At 50.2% G+C, this 15285-nt stretch overlaps 2 protein-coding genes across 2 annotated transcripts in view; one reads left to right on the forward strand and one right to left on the reverse strand.

Moving 5' to 3' along the window:
* RIPOR3 (RIPOR family member 3) overlaps window positions 1-4078 on the forward strand; it is a 68501-nt gene extending 64423 nt beyond the window's left edge. Inside the window, exons 17-20 of the mRNA XM_023534082.1 lie at window positions 257-279; window positions 373-554; window positions 2071-2161; window positions 2617-4078. Coding sequence (XP_023389850.1) covers window positions 257-279; window positions 373-554; window positions 2071-2161; window positions 2617-2720 — 400 coding nt within the window. The 3' untranslated portion in view covers window positions 2721-4078. The remainder of the gene's footprint in view (window positions 1-256; window positions 280-372; window positions 555-2070; window positions 2162-2616) is intronic.
* A 1484-nt stretch (window positions 4079-5562) lies between these two features.
* Window positions 5563-15285, reverse strand: part of PTPN1 (protein tyrosine phosphatase, non-receptor type 1) — a 67354-nt gene continuing 57631 nt past the window's right edge. Inside the window, exons 7-11 of the mRNA XM_023534083.1 lie at window positions 12557-12611; window positions 12075-12397; window positions 11551-11712; window positions 10949-11169; window positions 5563-8622 (exon numbers count right to left, since the gene is read on the reverse strand). Of these exons, the coding sequence (XP_023389851.1) occupies window positions 8433-8622; window positions 10949-11169; window positions 11551-11712; window positions 12075-12397; window positions 12557-12611 (951 nt within the window). The 3' untranslated portion in view covers window positions 5563-8432. The remainder of the gene's footprint in view (window positions 8623-10948; window positions 11170-11550; window positions 11713-12074; window positions 12398-12556; window positions 12612-15285) is intronic.

The raw sequence follows: 15285 nt of genomic DNA on the forward strand, positions 1-15285 counted from the left end.
AAGTGGCTTGACCATGGAGGGGGGCGGGGTTAGAGCTGTGACTGGAAGCAGGTGACAAGGGGAGAGAGATGCTTTTCCCTCTCTCCTGAGGCAGCAGGCTTGCCACTGCCAGCCTACGAGGACAGCTCCCTGTGCGTTGTTTTGTTGTCCCCGCTGGGTATCTGATTTCTCTGATTCAACACTTTCACTAGATAACAGTTTTTCATACACATTTAAATTTAAACAAGATGAGTTTTCTTCATCTGATTACCACCAGCCCGGGGGCCAGCATTTTCAGAGGTAAACTCAATATTGTAGTATTCACCTCCGGACTGTGCGCCTGGCCCAAAGGTTAATGGATCGTGGCCTGATTTTTTAGAGAAAGCTAAGAAGGGCTCGACTTACTGTCAGCAGTTGGAGGATCGGCCGTGGGCGCCGCGGACTTTGCTTTTGGCGCCTCCCGCTTTATTCACAGCAGCCTTGTTTCCCAGGCTCTGCTCTTCTATACCAATGCCCTGAGCGAGAACGACGCGAAACTCCAGCAAGCCGCGTGCGTGGCGCTGAAGCACCTCAGGGTGAGTTTGACCTGTGTCCGCTGGTGACGAAGAGGCTTCCTTGTGGTTAATGCGAAAGCCAGTTCATTTCAAAATGATTCCACTGGGACCCAAAAAGGTAAATCACTGCCAGATAAAAAGCAGCCGAAGAGCTGGTTTTAGAGGAGCAGGCGTCAGCTCCACCGGCGGAGACCCTCGACGAGTGAGCATTTGCTCTGGCTCTGCGTGAAGCAGCAGGTGGCCCGAGGGACTCAATTCTTGAGCTCAGATTATATGCTCTAATGTCAATCGAAAAATTTATGAAAGCACAACAAACTCGTAGGGAAAAAGTGTAATCAAAAACAGACTCACAAATATAGTGGACAATTTGGTGATGGATAGAGGGGAGCGGGGTTGGGGGGCTGGAGAATGGGGTGAAGGGTTAAAGAAGTACAAATTAGTAGTTGATAGACGGTCATGGGGATGGGGTGCACAGCAAAGGGAATGCAGTCAGCATTAATGTGATGGCTAAGTGGAGGGCCAGGGGAGGGAGGGAGCAATTGGGGGCATTGTTTTATGAACAATATAGGTATCTAACCAATGCACTGTGTATACTTGCAACTAATTTAAATAAATTTAAAAACCAAAAAAAAAAGAGTGTAAAATATAGAAGCTTATGTTATGTCATCCTAATACTTAGTGGAAGCTACTGACATTTTGGTGTATTTGTGGGTGGGTGTGACCATGTTAAATTGTTGACAATATTAAATATAGTTTAAAACCAGTAAACAAAATAAGAACTTTCTGTGTTAGACTGGAAGCGTTTTGGAATTCTTTAGGGTCTACCAGATGTACCTTAACTTAACCTTCTCCCCTACTCCCATATTGTAGAAAATTTTGGTTCATCATCATCCCCTTTTTTATGATGTCATTATGAGCATAATTGCGCATAAAGCTTTAACCTCACTTGCATTTAGAATTCCCATTTTAAAAAATTGCCAATTTACTAGATGAAAAATAGTCCAATAGATTAAACTCACTTACGCCATTAATTCTGGGATGAATCGACAGGAAATTCTAGGACCATATGGTTATAATCAGATAACCAGGATGAGGGGAAGGGTGCCCAGTGGAGGGAGCTGAAGTACGCTCTGGTCCTTGGCTCTGGAGAGCAGCCTGGGGATCGGGGTACCTGAACTTGGCCCTGACAGCTGCTCTCCCAGTCTAACCTGGAGGGGAGTGTTTGAGAGCAGGGAGGAGGTAGGAAGGTCCACAGGGAAGCAGGTCTCATTTTCAAGACGGGTCTTTCAGAAGTTGTCCATCCGTCAGTGCTAATGGCCTGGCTCACTGGCAGGTGTCAGGATTGAAAAGATGAGATGTTTCCAGTGGTGCTTCTGATAACCTGAGGCCACACGAGAAACCTGGAAGCCTTCAGCAAAGGGCGGGGTCAGTCCCCATAGACCATGCCAGGGCCGGTCCTGCAGGGCAAATCAAAGTGGATTCTACCTGCTACTTAAAATGTTCCCTAAAGGGCCCTCTTTCCCCCGACCTCGAACAGGGCATCGAAAGCATTGATCAGATTGCCAGCTTGTGCCAATCCGACCTGGAGACTGTGCGCGCGGCAGCTCGGGAGGCCACGCTGTCATTTGGTAAAGAGCAGCGTCAAACGTCACGTGCAGTGCGGTGGGGTTCTTGGGTCCTTAGACTGTGCTAGTGTGGCCTCAGCCAGCTCTCGAAAGACACAAAATAGCACACGAGTCGGGCACTGCTAGTGACCCACTTAACTGTACTCAGCTAAGGCAGGTTTCCTTTGTGGCTGAGGTGGTAAGAAAGGCTTTATTTCCTAATTCGGTTTACGTTCCTGGGGAATGAAAGCAGATGCAAGGTACACGATTAAAGTTCAGTAGACCCTGTCTTGGACACAAGAGCAAGGAACTGGGTCCATGAGAGGGGGCCAGTGAGCTCCCCAAATGCTCTCGCCCCTGCCCATTAGAGCAGCACCCGAGACCCAGGCAACAGTGAATGCTAAGGTCCCCCTGGCCTGCCAGAGTAGGAAACACTGAGGCAAGGGACAACACAGTGACAAGTCACTTTCACGTTTCAGGTGAAAAAGGACGCTTCGCCTTTGAGAAGATGGACAAATTTTGCTCAGAACAAAGAGAAGACGACTTTTGCCAGGAGGCAGATGTTGAAATCACAGTATTTTAAAGAGCCTCAGTGGACGAGCTAAATCTGACATCTTTGTTTTTGCTGCTGCCCAGTCTCGACACAGGACCTGAGCTTTGGGTGGGGGCATGCTGTGTGCTCCCAGAAGTGTGAGCTGGCCAGAGCTGCTCCTTGAGTCTTGGGACCAGTTGCAAAGCCCTAGGTCACAAGTGAGACTTTTGTACAGGAGCAGAACAAGGCAAGGCATGGCACTTCGGAGGCTGCACAGCTTCAGTCAGCCTTTGGCTTTGAGACTGTCTGACCCAGGATGCAGCAGAGCTGGGTCAGCATCAGTCGGCCACGCTTCGAAGGGGTCGAGGCCAGCAGGTGGAGGCTTGGAATGAGACTCCAAGATGAACGTGCTGAACTTGAGGTCTCCCTGCAGGTCAGCTGGCGCGGCATTTCTGGTTTGGCTGAGGAAGCCAGCAGGCCGGTGAGCGGTCAAGTCATTTCGACTGCAGCGAGCTGTCACTTGGGTGGGCTGGGGAAGATGGGAAGGTACAGAGCTAGGGTTTCTACAATTCACTCTTAACCCGAGCCGTGGCCTGCTGCCTGTGGACCTTATTTTATGTTCACTGTGTTCGACAGCACAAAGGAGAAGCCTTGAGTGTCATGTGAGTAAAAGCATTCACTTGGAGCTCACGAAACGAAATGGAGTCCAACTTTTGAAGCAAGAGAACTTAGAGTCCACTAAATGAATTGCTTCAGAAGCCATAAGCTGGTGTGAAGAAAGATTTTACTGAAGAGAATGTTGCTTTAGAGAAAGAAAATTAGTGTCTTATTTAAGTTTATTAAAAAAACTCAAACATATCCTGCGCTGTTTGTTAATAATGTCATGATGACACGGGGCTCGAATGTGGCTATCGACCGACGGTGGCATGGGAGGGCTTCGTAACTTAAACATTCTCACTTAGACTTCCTGTATATATTTTGTGCTTTTCAGTTTAACTTAGTATTTATTTGCCTTGTTTCTATGTTCAATTTTCAATTAAAATTTCAATTAAAAAATGGTTTGCATTGGTGTTTCGCTTCACCTGAAAAAAGTCAATAGTGGTAGTTTCCTCAAACATCCTGCTGGGGAAGAAAGTTGCCCCTCCTGTCCCTTAACACTCTCTCTCCAATGTGACACCGTGAGGCGGGTTCTCCCACAGGAGTTGGCTTCAGGGACTCACGTGCTTTCCGAAGGCTCTCTGGGGACCCCCTGCTAGCCGCGCGATGATGGCCCACGTCTGGTCTTTAGCCCCACTGGATTTCTGCTCCAAAGTTACAAATTTGGTTTTCCGTTTATTCCCCCACACTGCTCTTCTACCTCTTCACCAAAGCTTAGATGCCATTTTTTGTATGTGAAACGAAGACTGAAGTGACAGAAGGCAGGACACCATCCAGGTCCCCGCAGTCCTCCACAGGTGTTGTGTGGTCACCTGACCATGACTGTTTCTCAGTTCCACAGATCCTGCCAGGAGGCCGAAACGTAAGCGGTTTACCCTACAGCCAGCTTTGAAAGTCATAAAACCTCGAAAGACTTAAGGGCACTCTTTGTACACTTTCTGCAACATCTTTGCAAGTCTGAAATTATTTTAAAACAAAAAGTCAAAAACAATGACTTTAGGGGGAGACCTTCGTTTTGCACAGGCAACGCTATGCAAATTTTATATATATTATTTCTATGTCAATTCTACATCAAATGTGGACCGTATGGAGGAACTGAGATGTAACAACCACTGTGTCTTACAGGAAGTTGGCTAAGGCAAGGGTCCCTGAACCCCAGGCTGTGGACCGGAACCAGTCCGTGGCCTGTCAGGAACCGGGCCACACAGCAGGAGCTGAGGCGACAGGCGAGCGAAGCTTCATCTGCATTGACAGCCGCCCCCCAGTGCCTGCATCACCGCCTCAGCTTCACCTCAGATCGTCAGGCACTAGATTCTCATAGACACACCGGTCCCTGGTGCCAACAAGCTTGGGGACCACTGGGCTAAGGGACACGTTCTTGAGGTCTGAACGGTTCTTCGAATATGTTCCAAAGGCGGGTTCTATCGCTCCTGAAGGAAATGCGCTGACGCCTGATATGCTAAATAAACCCCCAGAAGGGAAAATGCCCTGAGCCCAAAGGCACTCGCACCCCTGGGAGGCCCTTGTGATAACCCAGAACCCCGCTCGACCGACGCCATCTGCTTCGCCGTCGGTGGCATTGGAAAGCGACAGGAGCCGTGCGTGCATCCTGGTTTAGGCCCATTAAGCGAAGAAATGGGAAGCACTCCAAATCCACGTTTCTTAGAAAAAAAATTTTTATTGTTGCAACTAAAATGCAAACCCATCATTTATATGGCAAGTTGGAAAAACTGTACAGTTTGACAGTTCTGTGAGGTCACAGAAGACCCTGAGACGTGCCCCCCGCCCCACCCCATCATGCATCCACGTATACACACACCTGAAAAGGTATTTTACCAAAACACCTCGCTTTTTTTGTTTGTTTTAATTTTTGTACAAATGGTTTCTTTCCATGGCCATTGTAAAAAATAATGACCTGCTGAGTAAATATAGGCTTAAGGCATATAGTAGAGCAGCTCCTACTTCTCTAACATACGTTTAACAAGATGGAGAGCCATCTGTTCTCCAAGGAGAGGAGGTTAAACCAGTATATCCATTTTTGAAATGCTACTATATATACACACCCAAACTACTACATACATATATAGGACTTCGAAAACAAACAGACAAGCCCAACTCAAAAATGCGTACGGCCTGGCACCTCAGCCTTATCCACACCTCACCAGGGCTCTGCAGCGCGATGCCTCAAAGTTCCCACCGAGAGTTTCTCTGCACCGGCTTCTGACATGTGAAAGGCAAAATGTGAAAATGCTGGCGAAACAGCAGCTCGTGAGCTACGGCTGCCTTTTTTTTTTTTTTTCTTGTTAAAAAAGCCACTTGGCGTGGGGGGGTCTTAAGCTCCCCTCGCAGGAAAAGTCGTGAGCACCATCAGTCCCCAGGATTCAAGGGCGGGGCAGTCACGCCTCTCTCCACAAGGCCCTCCGGACTGAGACAGCGGCAGGCTGACTCTAAGGGACTGTTGTCATGCGGGCTGCTTCAAGAAGGGTGGTTTCCCACAGTCGCCTTGGCTCCGCGTCACGGTCTGCTCAAGACGAGTGTGAACTTGGGATGGTGGAGGCCGATCCCAAAGGCGTGTGTGCGGGACACCCTGCTTGCCTAAACGTCCAGAGCGTGAGGTGTGACTATGGCTTCCCATCCCCTTGGAATGTCTGAGTTACAGTGGGACCCAGCTGGACCAGGACAGGCCGGGCCTCACCAGGAAGTCACCAGAGTGTCATGCCAGGAATTAGGCAAGTATCTATTACTGGAAAACATCCTTCTATCGCTGAACGGCCATTAGCTCAGCAACAGTCTAAGGAACCACAGCCACGCAATGATCTGATCATGCAAAGGGAGACTGGACTTGTACACGGGGCACTTCAGTAAGCAGAGATCTAAGTATTTCAAGCACGTGGTATCTGATCAGGACACAAGAAGACTGAACATGCATTCTAATACACACGGGGAAAGCGGTGACCGAGAACAAGGTTCTAGCAGATAACCGGGGAGGGGAATAACTGTAATCTCTCGTCGTGTATCTTAAATATCCAAGTATTCATTATATATTATCCCACTGTTCTATAAACATATGCCCAACCTCTTCTCACATTACCCACAGTCACGAAAGAACCACCGCTTACGACCGTCCTCCTTCCTAGTACTGGTCTGATGCAGCGGCCTCGTGGCAAAGTCTCGCGTTCCCAGCACTACCTGAGGGTTTATTATTGTACTTTCTGAGAAAGCCTTTGATGCAAGGCCGACATCAACACATCTGAATACATTATTAGTTTAAGAAAATGCTAGTGCACTATGGATGCCTTTGGGGGAAAAAATTAAAAAAAAATAAATATGGAGTGGAGAGGCTCGCAACACGCAGTCTCCGCGGAGGGTCTAGGGGAGGGTGCTGTGTGCCACCCACCCGGGATGCGCCAGGGCACACCCAGAGGGAGCCCTGGGCCCGGCCGGCCCCTTGACTTGCGCCACCAGCATGGCACTCTCTGTGCCACCAGCATGGCACTCTCCTTTACTCTCCTCAAAACATGGGTTGTGGATCTGGTATTGAAGGAAGGGGAGGAGGGAAAAACTAAAAGGATAAGGGTCAGGACCAACGGCCCGGGGAGGGCGGCGTTAGTGCAGAGCAAACGTCCGTCTGGGTGGCGCTGGCTACGCTGGGCAGCGGCCCTTACCTACCACGGCATGCCGGCCAGACGAGTGCCGGCTCTGCGAGCAGAGGCGGGCAGGGGGTGGAGTGGAGTGGAGTGGAGGTGAGTCAGACTATGTGTTGCTATTGAACAGGAACTGGAATGAAACCAAACATTTTCAGATAAGCCCAGACCCACCCCGTGGAGCTGCAGGCTCGTGTACTACCCAGGCCGCCCCAGTCCCCCAGCCACTCCAGAGAAAGGGGTTTTGATTTTTAATTTTTTTTTTTTTTTTTACAATAGACCCCTTCCCAAAAATCACCCCTAGGGAAGAAACTTTACGTGTTGCCAAACCATCTGATGCATTCGAAGATGGCCGCCAGAAAAGAGGTAAAACATTGAAAATGATAAAAAAAAGTCTCGTGAGGTGATTTTCAGGATATTTTGAAGCTAATCTTCTCTCTTCTCCTTACTTTGTAATAAAAGCAACACACTTCTCATGTGTGGATTTTTACTAAAATGGCATTTACATTCCAAATCAAGTGGAAACTGCTCCTTCTGGATCTCAATGGCAGGGTGAAAAGCCGGTGGCCACCCTGTGGTGACCGCTGACCCTGAGGCAGGAGCCTTGAGGAACCCGTTTTGGAGGATGGGTGATGAGGGCAGGACATGAGCAAGATGACTGTAACGAGAAAGGGCTGATGGGGGGATGAACGCTGGAAATCCCGTGGGGCCACCCTGAGCAAAAGCACAAGCCGGGTTTTGTTTTCTAGAGATGGCCTTTTGCTGTTTTTCTTCTTAAAATGGGAAAGCCAGCAGGCACTGTCCTAGCTCAGTGCACGCACAGCAGGGGAAGCGACTGAGCAAGACAGTGTCCGAAACCCTTAAACCCTCTTCTCCAGAGGACTTTACATTCCTCAAAGTGTGGGAGTCTTTCCCTGGGGAATCAAATAGAAGTCGTGTATCAGGTTATACCACCTAAGGGTATATGAAAGTTTCCTAAGTGCCTAGTCTTCCTTCCTCCCTCCCAGCCCCCTGCCCCCGGAAATAACAAAAAGCTGTTTTTTATAAAGGTTAAAAACAACAATGTGTTGTAATCCTTTTTTCCAAAAACAAATGAAAAAAAAAAAACCCACGAAAAACAAACAAAAAACAAACTAACAAACAAACAAAAAAAACAAAGAAAAAGAAAGAAAAGAAAGAAAGAAAAATGAAGAGAGAGAGATGTATTTGGCATTTTCTCTACTTACTCCTGAATAGGTTAAGGCCCTGAGATTAGACTGTTGTATTCTTGGGACCACAGGGCTCCTTAAAACCCCAGTGCATCAATCCTCAATTCTCTCTTGTTAGCCCTTCACAGTTCCAGACTTTAAAAAACTTTGATCTGTTTCTTCTGAGACTGGCTCAGATCCTTGCACAGCACTGAATGCTACCGCCAGGCTGTCGGCCAGTGCTTTCTGTACACGTGGTCTTGCCAGCACGTCCGTCAGTGAAAACATACCCTGTAGCAGAGGTACGCGCCAGCTGTGAGGACCGTGGCCATGCACATGTTGACCAGGAAGGGCTTCCAGTGAGTCAGAGCCTGGTCCTGCTCCTCCTTGGGTGGCGACGGCTCCTCCTGAGCAGGACCTGCCCCCACGACCCGCCTTCTGACTTCAGTGTCTTGACTCGTGCTGCTGGAACGAGAGGGGCAGAGAGGGGTTACTCATTCTGGGGAAAACAATGGCAAGGAAGTTATTACCGCGGGAGGAATTCTAGGAAAAAAGGAGCCACGTGTAAAGAGAGCCTGGCGATGCTGACACGGGCCTGAGGCCTGCGTGTCACTGCCACCCCACCGCCTAGGGGCCCGGGTGGCCCTCGCAGCCACCGCAGGGTTCTGGAGGCCTGTGGACTCCCGAGCGATGGAAGATAGGTGAGGGTCCGAGGAGAAATGCAGCCGCAGGTGCACAGACAGCTGCTAACTGCCCTGGGCCCGCCGCCTGCACGGCATTGCCCCACAGATCGGCGAAGGCGATGGTGTGACCCACAAGCCTCCGCTTCCTCCCTGGGCACCCCGACAGGTGCTGATACGTGGGCCCTCGTTGCTGCCGACAGGAAGACACACACGTTCCCGCTGAGCCTCCTCCACCCCGTCCGAGGCCTGAGTCCCCAGCACCGACGCAACTCGACCAGGGGGACCCTTTCCCAGGTGTCCTGTGTGCGGTCCACCAGCTACCTCCACAGTGGTGAGCCAGAGAGACCCAGTGGGGACAACATGCAGTGTCCTCGCACCAGGGCTGTCTCAGGAGAAACCAGCAGAGGCCCATGAGCCCATGAGGAGCCAGGCCCTTCTTCTCCCTTTCCACCTCTGCCTCTTCCAAGGAGGCCCTGGCCACAGGCAGTCCGGTCTCACACGTGTACCCGCAGCCTTTCCACCAAGCGGCATCTTGGGACTGGCAGGGCTGCCTGAGGCACCACCTCCCCAGGAGACGGGGTGGCCGCACGAAGCACCTGATTTCCAGCACCCGCCCTGCGAGGCCCTGGCTGCAGGGCCGAGGCCTGTGTGCACGCGGGCTCCCGCTGGTGTCCAGCGGCACTTACGCTGCTCTTGGTACAACTCTATTTTTTTCTGAAACTCTGGCTTTTAGCTTCCCGAATCCTACTCCCCACCTTCAGACACAGAATATGAAAGACACAAGTCCCAATGAATGAAGAAACCAGAACACATGGCACGAATGAGACACAAGTCATTTGCAGTTCCTTTTCTCACGCCCTTGGCTGTCTGTGAGCCCTCGGATGGAGCACACTGGCCCACCCTGACAACGCTGACAGGGGCCCTGGGAAGGCAGGCACAGTCTTGTGGAGCGGCGGTCACTGAGCTGTTGTTCCGCATATCACATGGCACCTGCTCTGGGAGGGCCCACTGGACAAGTGGTGTTCCTGTAATAAGGACCAGCTGCATGAAGGCCCCTGGGGACTCAGGTTCACGGGTTAGGACTCGGGCCTGACAATCAGCCTTTAGGAAGGTGCTCGGGTGAGATTCTAATGCTTAATTTCGCCAGCGGATCCCCTGCGGCGCACACGGCCTGCAACTTGCTTTCTCAGGAACTGCCACATCAGTGCAGCCAGGTCCCCCCGTTTTAACAGTTGCAGAGCATCCCTACACAGATGAAAAACAGGATTTATCTAATTTCTCACCTCTGCCTGAACACCTCTGAACTGAGAACTGCTGTGGGCTAATTTCCTATATGCATACAAACAGAAGGTCAAAATGTGCAGTCATCTTAAACTGCTCTCCAAAAACCAGGTACTAAGGGCACCGCCTCCACAGTCTCAGGCTTGAGCTAACTCCCATTCATTCTTCAAGCTTCCACACAGTGCCACCTCCTGCAGGCAGCCTTCCTTGACCACCCAGGGAGGGCTGAGTGTCTCTTCTGTAAGGCTGGACACCTCAGCGTGCACCTCGTCACATCAATGTCCACAGGCTCCCACTACAATCTGCCGTCTCCTTCCCAACAAGATGGTCTAGAACACAGACCAGGAGATAAACATATCGTTATCTCAGTATTTCACATGTATCGACAGGTGCTCAATAATCTTTGTTAAACTGTAAAGAAGCAAAATGGCAATCGATTTAATCAAGACTACATGAAAAGGTTTAAATTCCCAAAGGGACCATTTTGGAGGCTGAAGGTACGTGGTCAAGCCTGGACATCACATTACTGGACTGGCCGGAAGCTGGAGGGAAAGGCACTGTCATCATCATTGGGCAAGAAGACCTGACTACCAGTAATCTGAACTCCTGATTCCAATGAGCACCACAAGGTGGTGCTAGAATCCCACTGAAGTCTGTCACTTCCCAGGGCTGACCCCTGACCAAGTACCTGGGCTCCTCCAGCCAGGGCAGGAGGAGCCCCATGCCCCAAGAGGGGGCTGCATCCACAAGGTTTCAATATCAACAAGTGTCTCTAAAACAGAAGGTCATTTCTCCCCACCCCAATATGCCAGGCCCTTTCACATTACCGTTCCATGCAGGGGACACTTAAGGGTGTTATGGTTTCTTCCTTGATGGGGCCATCTTCTTTATCTTCCTCGGACTCATCCTTTACCCACTGGTGGTTTGGAAAGAATTCCTTGCATTTCCCATTGTGTGGCTCCAGGATTCGTTTGGGTGGCCGGGGAGGTGGGGGGACATGCTCAGGTGGGGGCTCCAGGTCCTCGTGGGAGAGCTCCTTCCATTGTTCCTGGAAAAAGCAGCAAGACGAAGTCCCATGAGTGCTCACGTCTGGCTAATCTGTCAGGAAATCTCTCCTTTCAGTGAGCAGAGGTGATGGCTTGGTGAGGAGCTCTCTCTGCTTCTCGGGTCTCCAGACACGTATTTGAAAGATGAATGCTTTTGAAAATAAAATCTACTTTCTCTATTCATGTTCTCTATGTGAGCGTTTCGAAGGCCGAAGAAATTGGAAGCTGGTAAACATCCCCACGACTTTTCGGCTATTGAAACATGAAGGACAGCTATTCACTCTGACACGTGACAGCGCTCGAACTTTCATAACTGACGGCCCCCATCTTCAGACAAAAATTGAAAATCCACACACCTGGATCAAAACAAAAGCAATGCTCACCTGCACTGAAGAGTCTCCCATGATGAATTTGGCACCTTCGATCACAGCTAGGTAGGAGAAACGGAGCTGGTCTGCTGTCTGGATCAGTCCCATTCGAAATTTCCTCATTTCTAACAGGACTTTCTTGATATCGACAGAAGAAGGGTCTTTCCTCTTGTCCATCTGAAAGCCAGAAAGAGACACAATTCAGCCAGCCCTGACTCTCAGTGCCTGCTCAGGAAAAAAACACAATGGGGAAGGCAGAATTCTAGAAAATGTGAGCAAATGCAGCAAAATCGGAAACACTTGAGCAACGGGGAAAGAATGAGACGGGGATTCTCTGGATCTTCCTGGATTATACTTTAAAATTAAGAACATCCCTTCGAACAAAGCTTTGGGGATGAAGCTATTTTCATGGGAGGGAAGTTGTTAAAAAGTGAAGATCAGAACTCGTTTTCTGCAGAGACAATACCAGAGATACCAGGCCAGAGGAGAGCTTTACATGTGGCCCCGTCTCTTCCTGGGGTCTCCAGGGGCCTCCTTACCAGCAAGAGACAGGTGTCGGCCAGACAGAAGGTCCCCGACCTGCCGATGCCAGCGCTGCAGTGTACCACGATGGGGCCATGCTCCCGGCTGAGTGACCCCGACTCGCGGACTTTGAAAAGAAAGTTCAGGAAAGAGGCTGGAGATTCGGGGACTCCAAAGTCAGGCCACGTGGTATAGTGGAAATGTAAGATCTCTCGAGTTTCTTTAGACTGAAAGAGAAAAATACTCATGGCGATTCTAAGACAATCATTTGTACAGAAATCATGAACTCCAAGCGTGCGAAGTGCCTTTCCACACATGCACCCTAAGAGCAGCTTTAATTCTCAGATCTGCCAAGGGCCGTGCACTCAGTCCACAAATACCAGGCACCGAGGTGCCAGGCCCTGTGCTCGACCCCGGACTGCAGGCTGCTCCTGCTCTGACGTCACTTCCGGTAAGATGGATCAGTCTCGCCCACCTCTTTCTCCAAAGTCCCTCTCACCTCTGCTCTCTTTATGGTTACAATGGATTTCTCTCTGCCCCACGATGCTGCTGCACTGCCACCCATAATCTTGTCATAAAGCTTTCACATGAAACAGTGAAAATGTAACAGCGCGTGTGGCACCAGCTTCAGGTAACTCAGGGCTTCACAAGGGTTGTCATTTTAGAGAAAAAAGTAACCGACTCAAGTCTCCAAAGACTGGAGGTTGCCACATGGGCTCAATATTCGGCTGAACAGATGGTCCCCAAACGTGTACTTCGTTTCAGCACTGAGCACATCAGCTCGCCGAGTTCTCACACCAACCCTTCAAGGCGTGTATTCCCATTTTCCAGATTAGGAAACTGGGGCTCAGGGGCCGACCTGCCATTCGGTGGGGGAGCAGGAGCTTCAATCTGACTTTGTCTGACTCCAGAGCCTGTGTCCAGAGCCTGTTGCAAGCAACGTTTGAAAGGGGGACCCTGGCCCGGTCTGCTCCCAGAGAGGCAGAAAGAATGGCGTCTGGTGCCGTATCCACTTCTGCTCCTTCTCTGAACCATGAGAGTCCGCTCCTGAAGTGGACACTTGGTCTCCAGCAGCTATGATTGAAATGTAGTTCCCATAGGGAGGAGAGCACTCGCGGTCTTTACTGAGTTAAGGGCACACAGTGTACGGGAACCAGTCACGGGGTGAGCAAGGCCTGCAAGCCTTGCTAAAGTGGGCACAGGAACAAGGTTGGAAGATAAGGAGCCAGGCCAGCCTTGAGCGTCTTCTGCTGTGCTGTGCTAAGGGCCAAGGCAGTGCCTCGGTCACCTGGAGAGTGGCTGGTGGAGAAACGTTTTGGGCCAGAGACCCACTTACGACACTGTCTTCCTACATCGTGCCAGGCATGTTGAGGTAAAGACGGCACGCTCGCCTTCCCAGAGCTTACAACTTCGTTATAACCACCTTCCCTGACCCCGGTGTGATGGAAACGTGTGAAAGGGCCTTCGATAAACGCCAACGACCCAACGCCAGAAAATACACATATTCATCCCTGCACCAGCTATTACCGTGACATACGCTGGGATCCTTCCACAGAACCGGGAGAAAGCTGCCTGTGACATCGGGATAATTTATAGAATTATACTAGGCAATTCCATTCTTTCCTCCCTAAAAACTATTTCCTAATACTTTTAATGGCTTAAAAGAGAAACGCCTTTCTATTTTTTAGGGAAAGAAAAGCACTTAAAATGTATTTTAATGTATTTTAAAAACTGAGTAAGAAGAAAACATGCCAAAAATAAATTTTCTTTTAATCCTGAAGAAGGTGTGGGTTATCTCCTGTTTAAAACCTCCCTCATGCGTGCCCATCTCTTTCTCAAAGAATTCATTTTAGACCTGTGCTTGAACGGATAGATACACATGTCTGAGGATTGGTTTTTTAAAAGTGAAGTCTGTTAGGCAAACAGATCCTACAAATGTTAAGGTGTCTGAGCAACTGTATCTGCTCCGCCACCCAGTACGAACCTCTTCTGCTCGGTCCAAATTCCGTTTCCCTCAACAAACAGGGGAAATATTCTCCAGAGTTTACCAGAAGTCACTCTTAATATGTCAGGCTTGCCAATGCTAAAAAGCATTAAAAAAAAAAAAAAGGCTACTACATAATTCTCCAGGCACATTCCAACCCGCTGCCAACATTATTCCTGAAAATCCTCCATCAAACCCCTCCATAAATCACTCCCTCAGAGCCTCGGTGCATGGCTACGGCCGGCCCCACGGCGCCAGCGTTCTCTCTCACTTACTCACACACACTTTCTCTCTCTCTCTCTCTCTCTCTCTCTCTCTCTCTCACACACACACACACACACACACACACAGAGCACTCGGATAGACTGCACTGCTGCATTCCTTAAAAGCCACACAATTTTAACCTGTTCTCTACATGGCAGTAACCTGTGCTAAGTTCTAGATCTTACTTCGGCCAGTAATTCAACAACAGGAGTCATGATGGCCATAAAACACCCGAGACGCGAATGTCACTCAGAAGCAGGTCCTTACACTTCGACACAGCCCCAAGAGTCCCAATCCGCAGGATCATATCATCGCCCCACCTTTACTTCGGGCCGGTTATCTGTGCTGCTCCTCGAATAATCCCGCGTGACTTCGACCCCACGGTACTGCTAACCCTTCCCAAGCACGTGCCCTGGGCCTGGTGCCACTCGACACTTCACATATTACCTCTTCCACCCTGACCGAAGAGGAAACGGAGACAGCGTGGGTCGTGATGCCCCTTGCCCAAAGTCTGGCAGTTCGATACGGCAGGCCAGGATCGACCCCAGGAACTCTAGTTCCAGAGGGCAGTGGCTGACCGCCGTGTCTGAGGGTGTCCCCAGGAGCTACCTTGAGCTCCCTCCACTGTCTCTGGTACTGGCAGGGGCTCCTCAGAGTGACGGCTCCAGGTGAGTGATCTAGAATCCCCACGGGCTGGGCCTTCTGTGGAGCTGTTCCTTAGCACAGTGCCTTGCCACGTTCCAAGACCATCTTTTAATGATAGCCAGCAAACGGTGTCATAAATTCTTCCCACGACAAATAAACCCAAGACCTCACCTAGAAACCTTACACTGGCTATGGAACCGCGGTCAGCCTAGAAGGGCCCTCCTTCCCTCCCCTTCAGATGAAAGAAGCCGCGGGCCATCAAAGAAGGCGCATGCTCTGCAGGCACGCAACGTGCAGGACGCCCCTTCCGATCCCTCTGCAGTTGCGAAGGCAGG

Source organism: Pteropus vampyrus, unplaced genomic scaffold (genome assembly GCF_000151845.1).
Source record: "Pteropus vampyrus isolate Shadow unplaced genomic scaffold, Pvam_2.0 Scaffold117, whole genome shotgun sequence".
In the NCBI taxonomy this organism is placed as follows: Eukaryota; Metazoa; Chordata; class Mammalia; order Chiroptera; family Pteropodidae; genus Pteropus; species Pteropus vampyrus.